Genomic DNA, 17,959 nt, shown 5'->3' with positions numbered 1-17,959 from the left:
GGGTCGTCCTGATGAACTAACGAGCTAAAAAGACCCCTACTAGATATGCTCATAAGCTCAACCAACTCAATTATTGATTTCCCATTGATTGTTTAATCTTTATAAAGCGTGACCTATTAGAAAGTGGCACTGAACAATGTTGCAGCTCACTTGAAATAATCAGGTTTTTATATCTTATCTTAAAACCTTTCATTCAAACAGAAAACTATGAATGAGTATGAGTAGGAGGACAGAGACGCAGAAAAAATGGTGGTGTCTCAGGAAGAGATCGAGGGTGATGTAAAGTGCATAGCAGGCAATTGATCCCTGTTCTCTTGTGTGTGTGTGTGTTTTCTGACCTTTTCATACTGTGTCTACATGGGAAATATGTTTTTGAAGTGTTGAGAGAAATTCAGCTCGCTCTGGCTGTTTGCATTTGTGACACACGTATGTGAGAGAGAAGAGCAAGAGACGCCGACAACCACGAGCAATGAATAAATAACAACATTATTATATTGACAGCACCACCTGTTTATGCTTGACTGACTTTTTGGAGGTTTGATGTAACAAACATGAGGAGTTAGGAAATGACAAATTGGCTGGTTAAACTATGAAAAACAGACAAATTAAACCACTCTCTGGAGAGACTGAGAGCTTTTCTTGAAGGAAGACAAATACCAAAAAAACAAAAAAAAAAACAAGGAATCAATTGATGAATATTTATGCTCAAACTGAAAAAAATGACAGGATTTTTAAGGAACGAGCTGCTGGAGTAATGAAACAGCAAGGCTTTTTCCATCTTGGTGCGACTTCAAATGTATGGAGTCCCAAAACGGACTAAATGTTGGCGGCTAGCTCACTTTACATATAAAACTATAGCTACACCGGTGCAGAAAAGGGTAATCATTCACACACTGATACAGCATACTGCTTTAGCATCAATATGAAACAAACTTTGATGCAATTAACCACTGGGTCTTCTGCTGTTGTCAGAGCAGAAGAAATCCTTTTCTTCAAACAGAAAACTGTATGAGTGAGTGGGAGATAAAGAGAAAAGAACGTGTGGAGGAAAACGAGTGCAGTAAAAACCAAGGTGCTGCTGCAGGAGGAGAAGACCGTGGGTGATGTAAAGTGCATTGCAGGCGTTTGATCCCTGTTCATGTGTGTGTGTATTTTCTGACCTTTTCATACTGTGTCTACATGGGATATCTGTTTTTGATATGTTAGGAGAAGTTCAGCTCCCTCTGGCTGTTTGCATTTGTGACACTTGCGAGTAACAAGAGCAAGAGACACAAACAGACATGAGGAATGAATAAATAATAACATGATTGTATTGACAGCACCACTTGTTTATGCTTGACTGACTTCTTGGAAGTAGCAGCTAGCTTACTTTATATGTACAGATGAGAAATTAAAGGAAAAACCAACATTAAGTGTCTTAGTAAGATGTTGTTGCCACCAACTTTACAGCAGAAATTAAGATTGGTCTCTATGGCTAATTTCGTCCTTCATGACAACTGTACGGAAGGTGAATTTTTATATAACTCACTCATTTGAATTTTATAAAAAGGCTTAAAGTTACCGGCATTCACCGAGGTCTCAGCTCCACACGTGCCCCACATCTTTGCCCATTTTTCAGATTAGCAAGGAGTTAGGTGGAGTCAGGCATTGCTAAAATGGCGATGGTGAAGCTGCTCACTCTGAGCTTAAAATCTGCTCCTCAGAAACCGATGGGTGACGTCACAGAGGCTACGTCCATCTTTATTTACAGCCTATGGTCCCTGTATATCAGCCCTGTGTTAGACTGGCGACCTGTCCAGGGTGTACCCCACCCTCACCTAATGTCAGCTGATTGGCTTCAGTCCCCTTGCGACCCTAAAAGGATAAGCTGTATGGCTAACGAATGAATGATGATCTGGTGACTGAGAAGGCCATAGCAAAATCCATAATCATCAATCCATTCGTTAGCTCCTCGTGCCCTATGGATGGGGGCATTGTCATCTTGGTCCGCCACTCAATTTTCAGGTTTCTCCTTCAATTTGTCAGCTGTCTGTGTATAATTACACCAACGGGTGTAGGCAATGACAATCGTCCATACAGAACCTTTTCCTACATTTGGTCAGTTTCATTCCTCGATAGTTTTTATCTTTACTTGTCTGACTTGATTTAGTCCGAAATAAAACAGCGAAAACTCCAAACATACATCCTGCTTTTATTAGAATTTACTGTGAACTCTCCCTCGCGTCCACTGTGGTTATTTCTATCAAACGCACGCATGAAAGAACTCAAATGTCTGAACAGGAGCAGGCTATATCTGTGCAGGAGATGCGGTGATCCACAGTCGGTCTCATTTTGCTGGGAGGATGGGTGGACGGGTAATTTGCGAACACAGCTCCCAGAACAGAGCAGAGGTCAATGAGCTCTCACATGGCTCCATCTTGCATCTGTCGCTTTGTATGTTATCAGTCCACTGCCTGCTATAATGGATTGGTCAGGTATGTGTGTATGTGCACGCACAAGTGTGTGTGTGTGTGTATCTAATAAACTTCTGTGATGCATGATGACTAGGTAGAATGGTGGTCAGCCTAGACAAACTTGAGGTTACAAGGCCGCAGCAAGTCTATAATCCCATCATTGGTTTATGTTCCCCCCACGTTATTCACATTGAATCACATTCTGCCTGACGACGCTGCTATAGTGGGGTTGCCATGACTCCCTGATGGGAAGGCAGGAAGATAAAGATGTCATGATCCAATTCGTCTGTGGAAGAACGACATTAGGTAATGCAATGGCTATAAGTAATTGCATGTGCTGCAGCCGCTTTGTCGACACAGCATCATCCAAATTCACCTGTCCCATCCTCTTTAGCCAAAAAAATTTAACTATCATACACAGCTCCTGTCAGCTGGAAGAAAATGAGCCAATGTATGACTCAGCGTGTCATCTTGATCTGTCTTAGCAGAAAAGTGGGTGTCATCTTTTGAGTTCAGTCAATTGCTTTAATTGAGCATCATTGCTTCTAGTGTAGAAAAGTGTGTGCATGCATATGTAGGTGGGTGTTTGATGGCGTGAGGGTGTGTAAGTGTGTCTATGAACATGCATGTGGGTCCGGCCACTGGATTGGCTTAAAGGTGGGTGCCCTATTCTATCTCTGACACAAGGATGCGCCATTCTAATTTTAGGTGTTTGAGACATTTCCATCCTGATAAGAGTACAATTATAAGTAAATTATACAAGAAAAAATACATTTGGAAAAGACGAGGTAGATAGGATAGGGTACGTGTACAGCAAATTTCTTGGCTTGCAGAAAATCGGCCCAGCAGCAGCAACAGAGAATAAACAACAGTCATTGCAAGACATAAGGATGATTTTAACACCTTATCCTAAGCTCCCTGCAGAGCTGAATCTGTCTGTACGTGTCTGTCCACAGCTCTGTTCATGGTGTGACAACAGGCATGAAAAAGCTGATGAGAGACATGATACGACATAAATAACGTTGATATCAAATCCACAACATCGAGTAACTTAAAGTTGTTTTCCGTGTCTTCACTTTGTGCATGTTGTTATTTTTCTAGGTGAAAAACCTCATTATCTTACATGCAAGGTTGTTTTCTGGTTGCCTCCATGATGAGACAGAGTGTAAACATCTCTTGGCTGTGAGTTGGAGTCAATGTGCTTGAAAAGTCTTTGAAGAGAAATACAAGACAAAATCAATGTCTATCTCTTCAGTCTCTCCCCCCCTTCTGCGGCTGCAGCTGCCACACATCTGCCCCCTCCTCTTTTCCTCTTGTCTGACACCTCCTCAACTCTGAGGAATGACTCTCCTCAGGACCAGGGTTGAAATGGTTATCAAGGCACCTCAGGGGAATCACATTCTTGTTGTTGGAGTCACGACTATGTCACACCCTCCGTCACACCCTCTGTCACCTCGACGTCAAGGCTACGTCAGTTGCCCTCTCTGCTCGGGTCGGTCGGATCCACCCACGCCTCTGTATCTCAGGTTAATGTTGAGAAAACAAGTGAGGCCCTCTGTTCTACTTACGTGCGCAAAGTTTAGGAAACATTAGGTAGTCAGCTTCTTCATCGCTACATATTTATGTTTTTTTTTTTTATCTATTAATAGTATTTACTCCAAGTTGTCTACAGAAAACATGAAGTACAATGCTTTAAAACTGATTATGACTTGGTGACTCAAAATAGCTTACTTTATATTTGGGGGAAAAAAGTTTCTGAGATGTTTCATAAGCCACAAAGTGTATTGAATACAAATGAATTAATTTAATACATTAGGAAAAACATATGTAAATATTTTTCCATTCACATATATGTTTTTCCTAATGTATTAAATTAATTGGTGAAATATTCAGAAAATTGTTCAAACTTAATTGTTATGAAATATTTTCTTATATTCTTATTTTCAGCATGTTCATATTTATTTAATTAAATTAATTTTCTTGTTTCTTATCACATTTTATTTCATAATTTCACTATTTATGACAGTGGTGTTGTCAGCATACAAGCCTCCTGCCTTTGTTACGCAAACAGACAGCTGAACTAACCTTTCCCTTTATTTAGGAGCTATAATCATTATTTTTTATAACAAACTATGAAATGATGATGAAAGGGATGAAAGTGGTCGCTTGTGGTGATGAACCTACAGGGAATTATCATCCCAATCTACAGCTCCACTCAACTTTACAGAGATTAGCGAGTTTTAACTAACTGTTTAGCTTACTGGTCAAAGGCGGTTGTTTTCATACTTTAAAGCTCTAAAATTCACAGTCTGCTAACTGCTCAGCACTAGTCTCCAGACTGTGGCGCATTTAGCAGCTGAAGAACATATTTCCCTGGAGAGTTGGTAGAGAAAATAGAGCTAAAACAGCCACATGGACAAAAACCCGATTCCAAACTGTACATGCTACATACCTAGCCTGCTAACTTGCTAGCAGTTATCGTCGGTAGCAACTAGGAGGCATTTTTACAATGTGCCTCCTGAAAATTGATGAAAATGCTCATTGATAATAATGATTAGAATTTTAATAATTGTTTACATTATTTCATAAGTTACTTGATAATTTATTTCATAATGTACAGTTTGGGGCTCCATGGCTCCTGGGTATTTTTAAATGGGAGACTCTTCTCACTGCTCAGTACAAACAAATAAGTCAAGTAAAACTACGAACACGTAAGCCAGGTCTTTGCTGACTAAAGGCGACTAAATCTCTGAGCTGATTCTGAGTTTGTGCCACCACCAAAGCGAAACAAACCAGATCTCTGTGCTCTGTGGCGCCTTCTCAGTCTGCTACAGCTAATTGGCTCCTCTGAGAGCCATGTACCCATACACATACAGTAGATGCAGGCTTCCACACAAACACACACCAACCGAGGACCTCCCAGCCATCTGCTGGGGGCTCGCACATACAGGTGCTCCTTTGCTCCTGCTTTCCTCCACTCGGTGCTCAGGAGATGTTTGAGGCCCCACCAGCCTGCTGTTGTGTTTGATCAGAGACGCTGTGTCGTGTCTTGTCATTGTCATTTTGCAAACCTGCAGCTCACGACTCATCTCTGCCCAAACAGCCACTTCTCTCATTGGCTTCCACCTCCCACCTCCACCGCTACTTCTTTTCTTGAGTGCCGCAAAGATACACTTCACAGCAAGAGATCTCAATCAGGCAGATGCTCCACAGTATATTTCACACATCTTACATTCTTATCAGTCCTCCTTTTGATCTACCACAAATCTACTTCAGCATAATTAGCCTGCAGTGTTTCTCTCAGGGTGAATGTGAAGTGTAGCACTGCTGACATCAAGTTGTGGAGGCAGGGAACTACACATGAGTCTGATACACTTGATTGTCCAAATAGCTGTGGGGAAACTTGCCTCAGGGCTTCTGGTTTTTTAATCCAACTTAAACTCACTCTTCCGGTGAAACATTTGAGTGCAGCTGTAAAGTCCCATAGGTCTGACTTGCTGGGGCACTTCACTGGAACAGAGCATCATTAAGGTCATTTGTTACAGCTGTGCTTTTCATATCAAAAGGGCCCCTGTGGAAAACTAATGTCCTAATGATCAGGGCTGTCTGATTTATGGGTAACTATTGGTTTTTCTTTTACTATCACTTCATTCTTTATAGTTTATTCCTTTTCATGTTGAGTTATTTCATTGATGGAGGATTGGGTTACTCTTGTACCAAGGCTTTTCAGTTTTTTACATTTTATTGTGTTAAATAATGGTCATTCTCTTTGGGTAACCAGATTTGTTTCTACTACATCATACTTCCAAATAATCTTGGTATAATATGTTTTTTTATATTAGTTACATCGGTGTCAGGGACTAAAGTATTAGAGAATTGTGGACCTTTTGGTCAAATGTTCAATATTACATGATGAAAATATGCATCAAAACATCATAGCTATGTTTATATACAGTATATTTATTAAATGACTTACTAAATCCATATATCAATGTGGAATGTAAAAATAATGAAAGTAACTGGTTTCCATACCATCAGCAGGCATCTATAGTAAATGATGTGAAGCAGCATGGGGATATTCAGCTAGAGCAGAAGTTAAAGGCTTTCTCTTTCTATAGTGGTTATCCTAAAACCAAGCTTCAACAATCATCCAGCACAGAACAGCAAATCATTGAGCAACAGCAGCCCTGACGAACCAGGATGTACTGCAGCTAGAGCTGCATATTTGTGTGCCTCGTACTGCTTTATAATTGACCAGCCAGGCACACTACAGTATGAAGTGCTTCTGTCTCCACAGGAGTGGCCAAAACAAAATCAGTTCTATCACTTTTCCATCCACATGGACATAGCATGTTAAATTCTGTTTGGAAAATAACTGAAGTATCAGATACAAGTGAAAAACTGAATCCTAACTCGGAACATATTTATCATATGTAACCAGCTGACATGAGGTCGAGCAAGAAGCTAAACACCCTCGAGCTCCTTGCTGACCTTTGACCTTTTCGACGGCAGCCAAGTGAAAAAAAATGTCTCTCTTCCTGTCATCTCCACTAGAGGGGGGCAACAGTCCATGATGCACTTATCCATGTGACCGTACATAAGGTCATGTTGTAGTTACAGAAAATGCTCAAAAGTCCTGTATAAATCATCATCACCTGATATATAAAGTGACATTTTTTAATTTCTGTTTATAAAATAAATTCTAACTTATATACTGTAAATGAAGAACAGTTTAATAGCATGTTATTGAAGGTTTTTCAGGTTTTGATTGGTTACAGCTTCCACTCTAGCTCATCCTGCTCAGTGGGGTTGGAGGACTGCCGACTGTGGACTGAAACTGGTCTGATCCTGTTCAGTTAAGGGTTGTTGTTCTGCTGAGAAATTAATCTTCATGCATTTGAAAATGGTACTTCAATAATCTCTGGAAAACTAATCTCTTCTGAGATTACCTATAACACCCTAACATGACTAACTAGACTTACTAAGAACTTTTGGTGCACTTCTATACTTGATCTCCTTGCACTGATTGAATAGATGTAGGATTTAGTCCTACTACACTGAAGCTTTAGTGATGCCAAATGAGTAGATGTAAATGCACTTTCCTTTGCAAATCATATGCTCCAGAAATGAACTAACCCCACGTCTGAGTATGTTCACCTTACAACAGTATTTTCTGAGTAGTTGCATGACCCTCTAGCGTGGCTGCCTTTTCTCACAGTCTGTTGAATTTCAAAGCACAAAAGAGAAGTGACATTATTTCACAACATGAGGAACGTTCACCTCCTTCCCCCAGTGAAACCAGTCAGTGTCCAAACTAGTTTGACTCACTATGAAGTTGTCACTATGATGTTTGTTTTTCTGCTTTTAGCAGGTTTGGCCGTTTACTGTGTCAATTATGTGAACTGACACCTGTCTCTGAAAAAACAAAGTGAGGCACCTGATTATTTTTCTGTCCTCTCTGCACTGAGAAACAACAAACCTGCCTGAAAGGGAGATCAGGTGTGGCCTAAACACACAGATATGACTCCTTAAGCTTTAAAGGGGACTTATTATGCTTTTCTGGGTTTTCCCTTACTTATAGTGTGTTATGTAGGTTTTTGTGCATAGATCAAAGTTCATACCAAAGGGAGTAGCTCTGTCAAAGTAAAAAAACAAATTTTCTTCTTTGTATGAAATGCCTCGTTGGGAGTCCAGAAATACTTCCTGGTCCTATTGACGTCAAAACATCTCTTGGTGCTGCCCACCTGCAAGCTGGACATCACCTTGAAGCTTGGCACGGCCCCACACAAGGCACAGCACATAACTACTTATAATAAAGAATTCTTTAGTTTTGTAGCCATGCCGAAAACACAGTGTTCTCAAATGCCTGCCGAAATATGCGTAATTTTTCCACTGTTCCCTGCACTACTCAAAACCAAGCGGTAACCACCAAGGCTGAAAAATGAAGCCAACACGGAAGTACCAAAAACTGCAGTTCTTCTGCTGCCCATTTGAAGCTAGCTTCAAAAGCGAGTCAATCCCCATAGACTCCCATGTTAAAATGCCTAACTTTACAGCAGAAATAAACATGTTTACAGCCTGCTATTTTTATATAACCCACTTGTTTACTTTTATTAAGGCTTAAAATTATGGAGAATTGAGGGTTTGCCACCGAAACCTCGGCTCGACACGCGCCCATTTTTGTATTAACCGGGCGTTCGGCGGAGTCAAGATGGCGACGACAGAACGAACCACTCTGAGCTTCAAAACCGCTTTTCAGAAACCTGTGTGTGATGTCACGGATACTACGTCCATCTTTATTTACGGTCTATGCTCCAAACATTATAGTGTGGACATGCACTGAGCCCGAGCCAGGAGAACTGGCAGTTAGATGCTTCATTTTCACAAGTTATTTCTGGGGACACAGTATTGGTCTGCATCGTTATTGTGGATTTGTGATGTTAACGGCTTAAACGTTTGTCAGTATTGACATGCTGTACCTCTTTAGCTTGGGTTAATTATCGTTATTTTAACCCCTGAAGTTCATTTTTCAGTAACTGTGCCACAAAAGTTTAATTAATTCAGATTTACAGGCATCATAAACCAGCAGGAGGTGAAGCATGGAGACTCCTTACCTGTTGACCATCTGTCTGTTCCTCTATTGTTTATATTCCTTTAGCCCGGAAGTGTTCACAAATCATAAAATCAAAATGGTTTCTCATAAAAGTATTCCAAGTTGTGGATATTGTCGTCCGAAGTCTTGAAGCTTCATATTTCTCCCTCCTTCCGGCTGCGGGAAAGTGGGTACGCTTGTTTTCTGCTACAGTCCAGCTTGTGAAAGTGGACCGGGTCGGTCATCTTCTGGTTCAGGACTCTTGCTCATAACTATTGGGCAGAACCGAAGCCGCCACAGCCGTTTGTTTATACAAGACACGCGGAACGTTTAGTTGCCCTGGTAGTTGCCGGCAAGCTGTGACCAATCAGAGCACTGGGTTCTAATTGGTCAGCTTCAGCCTTAAAAAGCCCAGAGCTCTAAGAGCGTTTCAGACAGAGGGTGAATAGAGTACAAAAATAATGTCTTTTCAGAACATGAAAGCATGTAAATCTATTTTAATATACACCAAAACATGTTTAACACTAAAAACTGGCCATAATAAGTCCTCTTAAAAGAGTAATGATGTTATGGTTACATTATGTGTGGTGGGATATTACTTGTACTAATTCAAAACCCTTGATGAGTGAGGGCAACATTAAACACACTTAAATGAGTTTTATTTCCTTTTTGTGCAGTGTCAGAGCGAAGAAAGACACAAAACTGAAGTCAAAGAAATACAACTTTATTTAAGTGTAAACAAAAACAAAAAAACAACAAAAAAAAAACTGCATAGGAAATGTTTAAAGTCCGAAGAGTACAGAGAGAGCAGCAGCTGGCCAATATATTATAGTCTCCTTTGCCTTATTTAGACTGAAGACCTGACATGCACTTCCACTCAGCACAGTGTGTGAGTGTGTGTGCACACATGAGCACACACACACAGGGTTTTGACTGACTGACTGACTGACTGACTGACTGACTGACTGTCTCACACACACACACACACACACACACACACACACACACACAGGTATGGATGAGGAAGCACCAGCAGCACCCATCTAAACTCAGCTGGCCAAGCTGGCTCACCCTGCCTCTTGGACTGCGAGGAGGATACATTCAGTGGATTTCTGCTCAAACAACACAGATGCAGCGCACAAACACAACGCGCCCACTCCACACACATCCTACTGCTGGGAGAACAGGACACAACAGGGGAAAAAAAAAAAAAAAAAGTGTGGACAAGATGAACTGGCTGTTGAACGTCCCCAGGCCAAACATCTCCCATCTCAGCTGATGTTAAAGCTGGTTTATAAAATGAACACGGTGCTGCATGCTCCACCATAACCACATGATTCCACCTTAAATATTGCTGGTGTGGAACATCTAGCAAGGACTCTTTGAAATTAGGTGTTTTCTGTTGTGTCTTGTAAAGCTTTCAGCAGCCGGTTGTAGTGAGCGAGCATCAACAAGATCCCATTTTACCCTTTTCTTTACAAAATACATTCTAAAAGGGACAACGAGCATCAAGTAGTGTGAAGTATTTGTACTTTTATCGTAAAAGAAAAAACTAAAATTGGCAAAAAAAAAAAAAAAAAAAATTAATCAGGGGAAACTAATCAAAATAATTTTTTTTCAGATTGAGAAATAATTTGTTTTTATAATATGTAAATGGACACAAAAGAATCAGACTAGTACTGAGAGGTCATAACAAGGGGAAAAAAGTCATTACATCATCACTACGGGAAAATGTTTCAATGAGACACCTGCAGGGCAGGGCTGCTGAGAACTACCTGAGTTTTATTTTTTTCCTTTCTAAATTTTCAAACCTTTTTTTCTTTCTTCCTTTTGAGTATACAATCATTAAAAGGAGGTCTATGACCTTGCACATGTCACCTGTTGCAGCTTTGCCTTTTCTCTCTCTTAAAGCTGTGAGAGGCCAGAAATAAAATGGTGGAGAAAAACCACAGGGGCCCAATAAAAAAAAACAAAAAAAACCCAAAAAACCTACGGAGCAGGAGTGCAGTCAACTGATCACATGCTCAGCAGCCATCACCACACTTCCTGGGTTCTTATAAAGAGGGGAGCGGATTGCTAGTTGGTTGCTGGAGAAACCTAGCTGCTTCTCACATGACAGTGAGAGTTCCCATTACAATGCCAAAACACAAAATGGCCGCCTTGTGGATTCATCATTGTTGGAAAGGTAAACCTATGGCTCAGCAGGTAGCTTTTACAGCTTCCATAAGTTACAGGGCTCGAGTGTGAAAGGACAACATGTTAATATATCTACCCTTGTTATGCATATAAGAGGGAGTTAAAGAAAATTAAGCACTAACGGTCGAGGGGCGGACCAGCATTCTGCATGGATCTCAAAACTCTGCCTCTACTATTTCTCAGGAATCGAGGCATGGCCGGCTGAACAGGTTGTGCTCTGAAGAGCCTCTAGAGAACAGGAAATACAATCGCCAAGGTCAAAGGTTAATTCCATCCGACACATTATTAACACACACATACACGTCTTTGGGTAAATATTTTGGTAAAATTATCCCAATAGTCAGCTACCCACCCCATCTGAGTTTTTCAACACCTATCTGAGAGACGTCGGTATAGTACAAGGACTTTTTAAAGCATGCAACAAGATGAAAAGCAAAATAAAGGTTTAAAATACATTTTTCCTCTTTAAGAGTGAAGACCTAAGGATCTTAAAGATAGAATTCTGCAATCTTAATTAAAAAAACGGATGCAACATGAATGAACATTTCACAGAGTAATACTGAAAAGCAAAAAAGAAAACAAAAAAACTATCTTATTGGTGAAACTTGGTGTTAGGTTCAAAGCAGCAGGGTCTGTGGACTGAAACTGGCTCACCATCAATGTGTTAATAGCTCCACTTAATTAATAAACCAGCCTGATGCCACCATAAGGTGTAATCCTCGGATGTTTGTTGAAACCACAGTCAAGAGTGGTTGAGGTTAGACGTGTCTCCAGGTCGACCGCAAGCAACATCAAGCATCCTAAAATCCACACTGAAATATTGGTAAATTGTGCTGAAATTAGAGGTCGTTCTTGTGCGATCAAAGTTCCTAACTCTTTAAAAGAGGCCATTTCCTCTTCCCCTCACCCTCTGCGCACAGTAACAAAGTACGAATGGAATCTGCATGTTCATCTTCATCATCATCATCATCATCATCATCATCATCATCATGAGGTAAAGATTAATGGGGCACAGCCCTCTTAAGCGCATCCAGTCAGAGAGCGGGGATTTATCCCCGGCCGCTCTGGTTTAACTTTTGTATCTACGATATAATGGTCCAGTGACATTTATCGTCTACTACAGCTAGTCCAAATGCCAACCCTGTTTGGCACAGAACGCTCACAGATCATTTTGGCACAATGCTTTCATCTGAAATATTTGGTTTCTTGGTGATAAAAGGCATAGTTTACCAGGCAATATACAGTAGATTCAACAAATCAAAAGCTGTTCAGGGCTGCGAGATGGAGCGATGACCATAATACAAATTTTTTAATTCAACTCGAAACAGTACCATGATCTTTGGTCCTAGAGCTATGGGACATGTACTGCACTGTAACACAAGAAGATTCAAAGAATGAGGTATATTTGTAATGCATAAATATCTGACAAGGTATGCTTAAATAAAAGAGTAAAAATGAGGTATTCAGAATGAGAGTAACAAGTTGAGGTATTTGAATGTTTTAAATGCACAGTAGCTATGAGTGACATACTTGAGGTATTCAGGAGTTGAGGTATACGAGAAAAGAGGTAAAATGAACATTGAGGTACAGGATATCTGAGATATGAGGATGTGAATCCTGATCATGTGCAAACGGACCCTCTCCTCAGAGGTGAGAGCCAGTCGGTGACTCTTTTCGTGGGTCCCAAGATTCTTTGCTAGGCTAAGGAAGTGGCTAACACAGCCTTAATTGTCTTAGTGCTTCCAGTGGGACACAGATTGAAGAAAGGGCAAGGGGATTCAAAACCCAACAATGCTTTCACCACAAAGAATAAGTATCTATTAGTTAGATTAGATCGGGATACAAAGGCTAATCTGAGATGCTACTTTGAGCCTACAGGCCATCTAATATTGATAAAACTGGGGCATCATTTGATGGGCTGATGCGAAAAAACGCAATGGGGAGAAAGGGGTTCTCTTTGGTGCGGGTATCCTCTGTTCTCTACTCGAACATCTCTGCAAACAGACGATAAAGGGTCTTCTTTCAAAACCTGCCTTAAACAGCGACAGCCTCGGTCTGAGCAGGATGCGAAAGTACTCATGCACTATAAACTGTGACCTAAGCACACTTTATTCTTCTTAGCCTAAGGTGGACAGTGCTATGAACTCAACTCTGTGAGTTTTCTGAACTTTAGACTTCCCAGCAACAATGATTATTTAAGAAAATGTTTTTAAAGGGGTTTTTAGTTTCTTTAATTGCCAAATCTTCAGTTGGCCATTGTGCAGAAATTCTTACTTTGGTTGACTCCAGTAGGTGGTCTATAGACCTCAATCTTTAGAGGAATCAGTCTACTAGCGCTCAATCTGGAGATGTGTCCACAGCTCCAAGCATCAATAAATAGGGCAGGGCTTTACAATGGCACCCTCTCATTGGACTGGACTACAGGCCCCAGGAGCCAAGGGGAGTGGCTTTCAACCACAATCTAAATCCAGAGGATTGTAATGTTGTAAAGGTCTGTAATATGATGTCATTAATGTCCTCTGGACAGCCAAATTAGGTGTCTACATGTGAGGCTTTTGTCACACAGCATGCCTCATCAAAAAGGTGTCATTCATTTATATGATTAAATCTCTACGTTAAGATCACTAATAGATCCAGATCTTTTCTCCAATATCCTTTGGTGGGTCCTCCCCTCTCGAGGAGACGTTGCTCTCCTTGCATACAAATCTTTGCATCTTTGTTGTTTATGCAACTGACTGGACAGCAACAACACAGGTTGTCTTATTTTATCAACAAACACTAGTTCACATCCAGTCTTATGAGACACGGTTGGAGCGGGGGTGTATGGATGATCAAACACTTCGGGTAATTTTATTACGGGGCTTATTTTGGGGATAATTTCAGGGATCATTTTGATTGATTCCCTAACCTTTATATTTTTGCTCATAAATACATTTATCAAATCAGCATTAGCCAGTAAAGCTAGAGGGAGAGCCTGAAAAGTACTGATCATTTTAAATCAGTCCTACCGTGACCTGAGCTAATTTTGATTCCATAAAGTTTGGCATCGCTTTTTCTTCGGCTTTCATGACACTACAAACTCCTCAGAGCCACAAAGAGACAAGGATCGATGCACAAGCCAAAAACTAACTAGTCTAAAACATGAAAAGGACACTACTGTACCCTAGTTTCCTATCCCAGCAAAGCCTTCTAACGAGAATAAATCATGCAGCCTCTACAGTGGTCTGAGTATTGTCTCAGCAACAACATTCAGGAGGTTCACTTTAACTCATATTTCAAAATGCACAGCAAGAATTCCTTTAATCCTGTGCAAATATCAACTTAAGAGTCTATTCTTTTTTGTCTCTCTTAAATAACAAACTATAGAGTTAGACTTTCTTCTTTGTAAAACTTCACGGACTAAAACCTCTGCTCAGTGACTATGAGTACATTCATAAAGAGCTAAATGAGGTAGGTGTGGAGCAGAGGGTATAAGATTTCAAGAAAAGTGAGAAATTCCCTGAGATGGATACTCAAGGAGAGCGTACAGAGAGAATTCAGAGCAATTGAGACTGTGGAAGGGAAATATGGCTATTTTTCTACTGATTATCAATTTGTAGAGGTCCCCTTTGTCATACATACCACAGATATTGGATTTGGAGAATATCAATGTAAACAAAAAAAAATAATCATCTATAGTTTTAATTTCCCTTCATTTCAGCGTGCTCTCAATCCTCTCCGAGCTCTCCTCCTGTTGTGTTGGTTGATTCATTCTCTCTCCTCCGTTTCCTTCATCGAAAAAAACTGCAAAAAGGTCAAACGGAGGGAGAGAATGCTAAAATAAACTTTTTTTTGTCTTTCTTTTTTCTTTTCTTTTTTTTTTTTAGAATTTGAGGATGCGATTATTTCCAAAGTCAACGACCACAATGACTCCGTCAGGCGTCACAGCCACACCGGAGGGGCGATCCATCTGTCCAAAGCCACTCCCCTGTGTGCCAAATTTGCATAAGAAGTTTCCATTGGGCTCAAACACTTGAACTCGGTGGTTGCGGGAGTCAGCCACGATGATGCGGTTCTCCTGGTCCACGGCGACGCCCTGGGGCCGCAGAAACTGCCCGTTCCCGGTGCCTTCAGAGCCCAGAAAGCGCGCTGACTGGCAGTCCGGTCGGATGACCAGGAGCCGGTGGTTGTTGAAGTCGGTCACCACCAGGTGGTCTTCGTGGTTGAAGGCCACTCCTCTGGGAGAGTCAAAGTGTTTCCACAGGGCCCCTTCAAAGCCGTACTTGTTGAGGAAAGAGCCGTCAGGGGCGAAGAGCTGCACTCGGTGGTTCCTGGTGTCTGAGACCAGGATCTTACCCTCAGAGTTGACAGCCACATCCCAGGGATAGTTGAACTGACCATTCTTGGTACCCTTTTCCCCAAACTTCAGCAGGAACTGGCCCTCAAAAGTAAACACCTGTCAGACAAAGCAAATGCCTTAAAGCCCGACGTGTTTACATGTGGAGTAGAGCAAGAGTAAGCACGAGGAGCTATGTGTTTACATATGTATATATGGGTTTACAAATTTTCAGAAGCCAACATGATTTTATAACTTATACAATTTTAAATTTTTTCCCATGCAACTTTCTTGTGGCTTTGGTTCATTCAGACACACAGATGAAAACTATGGAATTCTAGCTATTGTGCAAATTTAGTACGTAGGAGTGTGTCTACGTTGGATTTCATACCTGCACACGGTGATTGTCCTTATCAGCCACAATGATTCGTCTCTGACTGTCACATGCAACCCCAGCTGGACGATCAAATTGACCAGGCCGAGAACCAAGAGAGCCAAACTTATGGTGGAAGGCACCACAAGGCTTGAATATCTGGAAAGGGAAAGAGCAAAAACTTGTTGATTTTCTTTTAATGTTACATTGAAACCATCACTATGTACCAGCTCTAATACGAAGCTCTCACATTAACCTGCTGGCTAAATGTTAATGTCAACAAAGTTGTGCTTTTGTGTAGTTTTTACACTGTAGCACTGTAACAGACCTACAGCTAATACTTTCACCAAGCAGTATTAAAGGTGCTGAATACTACTCACATTGTAAACTTAAAATTCAGGCACTCTGTTCCATTGCTGTACAGTGCTAATTTTGTTTTGTCTATTTTCATCAGTTCAGTGACTGTGGCGTGCGTGCGTGCGTGTGTGTGTGTGTGTGTGTTCGTGTCGAAGTAAGAAGAAATTAGATTCGTGCACATTCCAGCACAAAGTTTGCTAAGCAGACTCTCTGCTACATAAACACTTGAGCTCAAAATCAACAATGTGAAGCTAGCATTAACTAATGATTAATGAGTGAATGATAAACTTAATAGAACCACTCTAAATGCGATTTAAGTGCAGATCTCTGTGGCATTTATTTGTCAGGCTTGAGTAGAGACAGACTGAAACGGAGGAAGAATAGAAAAAAAAAGACAGAGTTGGTTTTAGAGCCTTAAATACTGAAAATAAAACAGATTTCTTTGTATTTGCTTTAGCCTCATTTAATGGCTTAATTTTCATCACTTCTTTAAGTGCTGTAAAAATAGATTTGATGCAAGCAGGTAGAGAGAAGTTGGGTTTATAGGAACCAATTCACTATCCATACTTGATTATAGAGAAACAAAAGATTAAGCTGCACCTGTATGCGGTTGTTGCTGCGATCAGCCACCACCACGTATCCCTCCTTGTCCACACTGATGCCCCAGGGACGACAGAGCTGACCATCTCCCTCCCCCTCGCACCCGAAGGATGAGACTTGAGATCCCAAAGCCCCGTAGCTCCGCCCTGACTTCACGATCACCTTGAAGGGGCTGCCCTGGATGTGCTGGTTACACACCAGCACCGACGCAAGGTGTTCCCCCTCGCATTTGGGCACGTAGCTGACGGTGTACGAGCCATTCTGGTGGTCTGTCACCTCTGCTGCAGACAGGTTACCATCGCCGACTGACATGACAATTGCAGACACTGCGTCCCCGCCGGAAAGACGTGGCTCGCCATCGTGGTCATATCCAATCACAGTAAAGGAGGAGGGCTTGCCACGAAGTGCACTTTTCAGACCCTCACCGTGGGCTTTGGTGACTGGGGCAAAGGCTCCACTACTGATCAGACCCATGGACTGGACGGCTATGTACAGAGCCTGTGGGAACCATGATGGAGTAAGTTATAGCACTAGTCTTACAAATAGTAACAGTACACCAGGATGAGTAAACATAATATCTGGTGAAAAACTATCTGAATCTAAACTCCATGAGCTCTACAGATTCAGCACTTACCTGGTCTGGAGGAGTAAACATGAAGCGGTCGTCCTCTTGCGGCTGAAGCAGGCCTCTGAGGGCCTTCAGTTCATGGATCTGGGTGAGCATTCGCTCCCTGGCCAGCAGCACGTCCAGGTGGCGGCCCTCATCCAGCACCTGGCTGACGGCAGCAATGGTGCTGTCCAACTTGGTCAGACTCTGGTGCAGCTTCTCCACTTGCAGGTACAGAGACTTGGCCTTCAACTGGCGGATCTTCTCCACCTGGAAGGAGACAGAGAATTCAGATGTTATTTGCTTTTACCGAAGGGGATTTTGTTTAACGAGCAGCAGAGTAAGCACATGATGATGGTACTTTATTGATCTGTGATTGTAAATCATGATGTTTTGGCACCAAAACAAAGACACAGTTGCAATGAGTTTTTGTATTTTATTAAGTATACTTGGTTTCTGGTGACAA

At 41.4% G+C, this 17,959-nt stretch overlaps 1 protein-coding gene across 1 annotated transcript in view; it reads right to left on the bottom strand.

Annotated features, from left to right (window-relative positions):
• Positions 1-9,748: 9,748 nt before the first annotated feature.
• The window catches only part of trim71 (tripartite motif containing 71, E3 ubiquitin protein ligase), a 32,035-nt gene continuing 23,824 nt past the window's right edge, over positions 9,749-17,959 (bottom strand). Inside the window, exons 4-7 of the mRNA XM_087179921.1 lie at positions 17,521-17,763; positions 16,887-17,384; positions 15,948-16,088; positions 9,749-15,676 (exon numbers count right to left, since the gene is read on the bottom strand). Of these exons, the coding sequence (XP_087036047.1) occupies positions 15,104-15,676; positions 15,948-16,088; positions 16,887-17,384; positions 17,521-17,763 (1,455 nt within the window). The 3' untranslated portion in view covers positions 9,749-15,103. The remainder of the gene's footprint in view (positions 15,677-15,947; positions 16,089-16,886; positions 17,385-17,520; positions 17,764-17,959) is intronic.

The sequence above is a fragment of the Seriola lalandi genome, unplaced genomic scaffold (assembly GCF_002814215.2).
Source record: "Seriola lalandi dorsalis isolate HSWRI2012SDOR001 ecotype SW California unplaced genomic scaffold, Sedor1 jcf7180002054879, whole genome shotgun sequence".
Taxonomy (NCBI): Eukaryota; Metazoa; Chordata; class Actinopteri; order Carangiformes; family Carangidae; genus Seriola; species Seriola lalandi.
This window is presented reverse-complemented; position numbering and strand designations above follow the sequence as displayed.